Source organism: Gobio gobio, assembly GCF_949357685.1.
Source record: "Gobio gobio genome assembly, chromosome: 9".
Classification (NCBI taxonomy): Eukaryota; Metazoa; Chordata; class Actinopteri; order Cypriniformes; family Gobionidae; genus Gobio; species Gobio gobio.
The window spans coordinates 368,429-375,928 of record NC_137115.1 but is presented as its reverse complement, the minus strand read 5'-3'; the positions used below and the strand labels follow the sequence as shown (position 1 = coordinate 375,928).

Here is a 7,500-nt window from a genome sequence, read left to right as displayed (position 1 = left end):
TGTGAGTGTGAGTGTGAGTGTGAGTGTGTGAGTGAGTGTGAGTGTGAGTGTGTGAGTGAGTGTGAGTGTGAGTGTGTGTGTGTGTGAGTGTGTGTGTCCTACCGTGAGCCGCCGCCGCCACAGCGAGTGCGTGATTGACGTCTGGCGGTGAGACCACACTGTCGCCGGGCAGATGAAGAGCTCCGACCAGATCATGAATATTCACCAGTGGGTGGAGCTGAGCCACATCTTTGGGTTTGATGATGTTACAGCTGACACCTAGAACCCTAGAGAGACACACACACACACACACACACACACACACATCACCACAGCAGAGCTCAGAGTCTAGAACATCACCACAGTAATGACTTCGGCCACTCGAATGAAAGAGCCTGATGTGTGTGTGTGTGTGTGTGTGTGTGTTCTAGACTAGAGGACGACTTCACTCACTTCAGCCTGGAGGCCAGACGCTTCAGGGACAGGAAGCGGTCCTGATTCTGAGCCAGACACAGAGATCCGGTCCGAACGAACCCTGGACACACACACACACACACACACACACACACACGTGAAGCGGATCAGAACATGAAGAACATGTGACATGTCTCTGACCCTCAGGAAGATCCTCAGGGAGTGATGGAGGTTCTCACCCGTTTTAACGCCCGTCTCTTCCTCCAAACGCTCATAGAGTGCATTCGAGTAATCCGCCATTTTACTCTCAATAGAAAGATGTTTAGCAACACTGACGATCCCAGCACAGAACCGGGTCGTACCGGCTCCAAGCCTACAACACACACACACACACACACACACACACACACACACACACACACACACACAGGAGATGCCATTTAATACTGATAGATCACAGATAACAGATATTACTACTGACATATACAGTGAGGAAAATAAGTATTTGAACACCTGTCTATCAGCTAGAACTCTGACCCTCAAAGACCTGCGAGTCTGCCTTTAAAATGTCCACCTCCACTCCATTGATTATCCTCAATCAGATGCACCTGTTTGAGGTGGTTATCTGCATAAAGACACCTGTCCACCCCATACAATCAGTAAGAGTCCAACTACTAACATGGCCAAGACCAAAGAGCTGTCCAAACACACTAGAGACAAAATTGTGCACCTCCACAAGGCTGGAAAGGGCTCCGGGGAAATGGCCAAGCAGCTCCGGGGGGAAAAGCTCCACTGTTGGAGCAATCATTAGACAATGGAAGCAGCTAAACATGACTGTCAATCTCCCTCAGACTGGGGCTCCATGCAGGATCTCACCTCGTGGCGTCTCAGTGGGTGTGTTTACATGGAGAACTGTAATCGGTTTAAAAGTCCAATCCGGATAAAAATACTCCATATAAACACCTCAATCGGAATAAAAATGGCCAAACCGAATGAAATTGTGATGGGTTTGAGAGGGGTGGGATAAACCTTTTCATGAACCGATCAAACGAAACATTCCACCATGTAAACGATCTGATCCGATTACTGAGTGCACGTCTGTCTGTGGCTGATATACAGCGCGCGCCTCCTCAACTGAAGACCGCGCGCTCACACCAGGCTAATGTTGACAAGAGAGGAAAGTTCATTTTTCTGAGGTATTAAACTTTTTATTTCGTAACATGTTATGAACATGATGATGGAATAATGACAGTCATAGCCTGGCTACAGCATCTCATCTCCAGCGTTTGTCCTTCAACTGCGCCTGACAGAATCATTCATTTTTCTGAGGTGATTCTTACACTTTACGACAAATAATAAATAGCTTTTATAAAACTGTACAAGTCCTGGTGGCCGTTGAGAGTTGCCATGGCAACGGGAACATTCAAGCTGCTCTCTGTTTCTCGTTAGTTAAGTTAGCTATAAAATAAAATTCAACAACTGCTTCAAAATGGTTAAATAACATTACCCACAGTCTACTTTAATTACTTTTGTTAATATTTATACCTTTGTGATGATGGTATCTTTCCTTAATCATCTGAAATATATATGTTTAGTACTACTGATGCGGAGCACGTCTTGAATGCTTCATTCATGTTTCACCGTATATCCTATGTTTTTATTAATAATTTGAGTGCATTTTATTGTTCATTTTGTGTTTTTCAAAATAAATGAATTTAATTCATTTTTGATTCCGCATTCATCATTCACAGCTGTTGAAATAGCCATTGTATAGGACATCAATTAGGTTAAACTACTGCATGTCCGCCCACAGAAAAATAAATAAATATAAAAATGACCAACACAGAACTTTTGATCCACGATACGTAACGAATCTGAGGCGGCGCATGTCACAAAAGGATTCCTACTGAAAGTCAGCACATGTAAACACCAGATCAGTTTAGATAACGGCTCATGTTCAGTCCACCGAATCTTTCAATCAGAATGATTTTAATCGGAATGACAAAAAAGTGCGCATGTAAACGTGGCTAATGACCCTAAGACAGGGGAGAAATCAGCCCAGAACTACAGGAGGAGCTGCTCAATGACCTGAGAAGAGCTGGACCACCGTTTCCAAGGTTACTGTTGGTCATACACTAAGACATGGTCATGGTGTGAAATCATGCATGACACGGAAGGTTCCGCTGCTTAAACCAGCACATGTCCAGACCGGCTTAAGTTTGCCAATGACCATCTGGATGATCTAGAGGAGTCATGGGAGAAAGTCATGTGGTCAGATGAGACCAAAATAGAACTTTTTGGTCATAATTTCACTAAACGTGTTTGGAGGAAGAAGAATGATGAGCACCATCCCAAGAACACCTTCTCTACAGTGAAGCATGGGGGTGGCAGCATCATGCTGTGGGGGTTCTGCACATGGGACAGGGCGACTGCACTGGATGAAGGAGAGGAGGAGATTAGGGAACAACCTCCTTCCCTCAGTTAGAGCTGAAGATGGGTCGAGGCTGGGTCAATGACCCCAAGCACAGCCAGGAGAACCAGGAGCGGCTCTGGAAGAAGCAGATCAAGGTTCTGCGTGGCCTAGCCAGTCTCCAGACCTAAACCCAGTAGAGAATCTGTGGAGGAGCTCAAACTCAGGCCAGAAACCGGATCTAGAGAAGATCTGTGTGGAGGAGTGGGCCACAATCCCTCCAAACCTGCTGGAAAACTACAGGAAACCTTTGACCAAACACAGGCTACTGTACCAAATATTAACATTGATTTTCTCAGGTGTTCAAATACTTATTTGCAGCTGTATCATACAAATAAATAGTAAAAAAAATCATACTTTTTTTTTTAAGATTATGTCTCTCACAGTGGACATGACCCTACGAGGACAATCTCAGACCCTCCATGATTTATAAGTGGGAGAACTTGCAAAATAGCAGGTGTTCAAATACTGATTTTCCTCACTGTATATACAGACAGACAGATGACAGAGGACAGACAGACAGACAGACAGACAGATGACAGAGGACAGACAGACAGAGGACAGAGGACAGACAGACAGATGACAGAGGACAGACAGACAGATGACAGAGGACAGACAGACAGATGACAGAGGACAGACAGACAGACAGATGACAGAGGACAGACAGACAGAGGACAGAGACAGACAGACAGATGACAGAGGACAGACAGATGACAGAGGACAGACAGACAGATGACAGAGGACAGACAGACAGACAGACAGACAGACAGACAGATGACAGATGACAGAGGACAGACAGACAGAGGACAGAGGACAGACAGACAGAGGACAGAGGACAGACAGACAGATGACAGAGGACAGACAGACAGAGGACAGAGGACAGACAGACAGATGACAGAGGACAGACAGACAGATGACAGAGGACAGACAGACAGATGACAGAGGACAGACAGACAGATGACAGAGGACAGACAGACAGATGACAGAGGACAGACAGACAGACAGATGACAGAGGACAGACAGACAGAGGACAGAGACAGACAGACAGATGACAGAGGACAGACAGATGACAGAGGACAGACAGACAGATGACAGAGGACAGACAGACAGACAGACAGACAGACAGACAGATGACAGAGGACAGACAGACAGAGGACAGAGGACAGACAGACAGAGGACAGAGGACAGACAGACAGATGACAGAGGACAGACAGACAGAGGACAGAGGACAGACAGACAGATGACAGAGGACAGACAGACAGATGACAGAGGACAGACAGACAGATGACAGAGGACAGACAGACAGATGACAGAGGACAGAGGACAGACAGACAGAGGACAGAGGACAGACAGACAGATGACAGAGGACAGACAGATGACAGAGGACAGACAGACAGATGACAGAGACAGACAGACAGACAGTTAGACAGACAGACAGATGACAGAGGACAGACAGACAGATGACAGAGGACAGACAGATGACAGAGGACAGACAGACAGATGACAGAGGACAGACAGATGACAGAGGACAGACAGACAGATGACAGAGGACAGACAGACAGTTGACAGAGGACAGACAGACAGATGACAGAGGACAGACAGACAGATGACAGAGACAGACAGACAGATGACAGAGGACAGACAGACAGATGACAGAGGACAGACAGACAGATGACAGAGGACAGACAGATGACAGAGGACAGACAGACAGATGACAGAGGACAGACAGACAGACAGACAGATGACAGACAGATGACAGAGACAGACAGACAGATGACAGAGGACAGACAGACAGATGACAGAGGACAGACAGACAGATGACAGAGGACAGACAGACAGATGACAGACAGATGACAGAGACAGACAGACAGACGACAGAGGACAGACAGACAGATGACAGAGACAGACAGACAGATGACAGAGGACAGACAGACAGATGACAGATGACAGAGGACAGACAGATGACAGAGGACAGACAGACAGATGACAGAGGACAGACAGATGACAGAGGACAGACAGACAGATGACAGAGGACAGACAGATGACAGAGGACAGAGGACAGACAGATGACAGAGACAGATGACAGAGGACAGACAGACAGATGACAGAGGACAGAGGACAGACAGATGACAGAGACAGATGACAGAGGACAGACAGACAGATGACAGAGGACAGACAGACAGATGACAGAGGACAGACAGACAGACGACAGAGGACAGACAGACAGATGACAGAGGACAGACAGACAGATGACAGAGACAGACAGACAGATGACAGAGGACAGACAGACAGATGACAGAGGACAGACAGACAGATGACAGAGGACAGACAGATGACAGAGGACAGACAGACAGATGACAGAGGACAGACAGATGACAGAGGACAGACAGACAGATGACAGAGGACAGACAGACAGATGACAGAGGACAGACAGACAGACAGATGACAGAGGACAGACAGACAGATGACAGAGAGAGACAGACAGATGACAGAGGACAGACAGACAGATGACAGAGGACAGACAGACAGATGACAGAGGACAGACAGATGACAGACAGATGACAGAGACAGACAGATGACAGAGGACAGAAAGACAGATGACAGAGGACAGACAGATGACAGAGACAGACAGACAGACAGATGACAGAGGACAGACAGACAGAGGACAGAGGACAGACAGATGACAGAGGACAGACATAGAGATGACAGAGGACAGACAGACAGACGACAGAGGACAGAGGACAGACAGACAGATGACAGAGACAGACAGACAGATGACAGAGGACAGACAGACAGATGACAGAGGACAGACAGACAGATGACAGAGGACAGACAGACAGATGACAGACAGATGACAGAGACAGACAGACAGATGACAGAGGACAGACAGACAGATGACAGAGGACAGACAGATGACAGAGGACAGACAGACAGAGGACAGACAGACAGATGACAGAGGACAGACAGATGACAGAGGACAGACAGATGACAGAGGAAAGACAGACAGATGACAGAGGACAGACAGACAGATGACAGAGGACAGACAGACAGATGACAGAGAGAGACAGACAGATGACAGAGGACAGACAGACAGATGACAGAGGACAGACAGACAGATGACAGAGGACAGAGGACAGACAGATGACAGAGACAGACAGACAGACAGATGACAGAGGACAGACAGACAGATGACAGAGGACAGACAGATGACAGAGGACAGACAGACAGATGACAGAGGACAGACAGACAGACGACAGAGGACAGACAGACAGATGACAGAGGACAGACAGACAGATGACAGAGACAGACAGACAGACAGATGACAGAGGACAGACAGACAGATGACAGAGGACAGACAGATGACAGAGGACAGACAGACGACAGAGGACAGACAGACAGATGACAGAGGACAGACAGACAGACAGATGACAGAGGACAGACAGACAGAGAGAGACAGACAGATGACAGAGGACAGACAGACAGATGACAGAGGACAGACAGACAGATGACAGAGGACAGAGGACAGACAGATGACAGAGGACAGACAGACAGATGACAGAGGACAGACAGATGACAGAGGACAGACAGACAGATGACAGAGGACAGACAGATGACAGAGGACAGACAGACAGATGACAGAGGACAGACAGACAGATGACAGAGGACAGAGGACAGACAGATGACAGAGGACAGACAGACAGATGACAGAGGACAGACAGATGACAGAGGACAGACAGACAGATGACAGAGGACAGACAGATGACAGAGGACAGACAGACAGATGACAGAGGACAGACAGACAGATGACAGAGGACAGACAGACAGACAGATGACAGAGGACAGACAGACAGAGAGAGACAGACAGATGACAGAGGACAGACAGACAGATGACAGAGGACAGACAGACAGATGACAGAGGACAGAGGACAGACAGATGACAGAGACAGATGACAGAGGACAGACAGACAGATGACAGAGGACAGACAGATGACAGAGGACAGACAGACAGATGACAGAGGACAGACAGACAGACGACAGAGGACAGACAGACAGACGACAGAGGACAGACAGACAGATGACAGAGGACAGACAGACAGATGACAGAGACAGACAGACAGATGACAGAGGACAGACAGACAGATGACAGAGGACAGACAGACAGATGACAGAGGACAGACAGATGACAGAGGACAGACAGACAGATGACAGAGGACAGACAGACAGACGACAGAGGACAGACAGACAGAGGACAGAGGACAGACAGACAGATGACAGAGGACAGACAGACAGAGGACAGACAGACAGATGACAGAGGACAGACAGACAGAGGACAGACAGACAGATGACAGAGGACAGACAGACAGATGACAGAGGACAGACAGACAGATGACAGAGGACAGACAGACAGATGACAGAGGACAGACAGACAGAGGACAGAGACAGACAGACAGACAGTTAGACAGACAGACAGATGACAGAGGACAGACAGACAGAGGACAGAGGACAGACAGACAGATGACAGAGGACAGAGGACAGACAGACAGATGACAGAGGACAGACAGACAGAGGACAGAGGACAGACAGACAGAGGACAGAGACAGACAGACAGATGACAGAGGACAGACAGACAGATGACA

At 47.8% G+C, this 7,500-nt stretch overlaps 1 protein-coding gene across 2 annotated transcripts in view; it reads right to left on the bottom strand.

Moving 5' to 3' along the window:
* The window catches only part of pdpr (pyruvate dehydrogenase phosphatase regulatory subunit), a 38,241-nt gene that overhangs the window by 28,315 nt on the left and 2,426 nt on the right, over positions 1 to 7,500 (bottom strand). For both annotated transcript variants that reach the window (XR_013817179.1, XM_079825177.1), the window contains exons 3-5: positions 633 to 766; positions 433 to 514; positions 103 to 266 (exon numbers count right to left, since the gene is read on the bottom strand). Coding sequence is in view for 1 of the 2 variants with exons in the window: in XM_079825177.1 (XP_079681303.1) it covers positions 103 to 266; positions 433 to 514; positions 633 to 766 (380 nt within the window). In the remaining variant the exon portion in view is untranslated. The remainder of the gene's footprint in view (positions 1 to 102; positions 267 to 432; positions 515 to 632; positions 767 to 7,500) is intronic.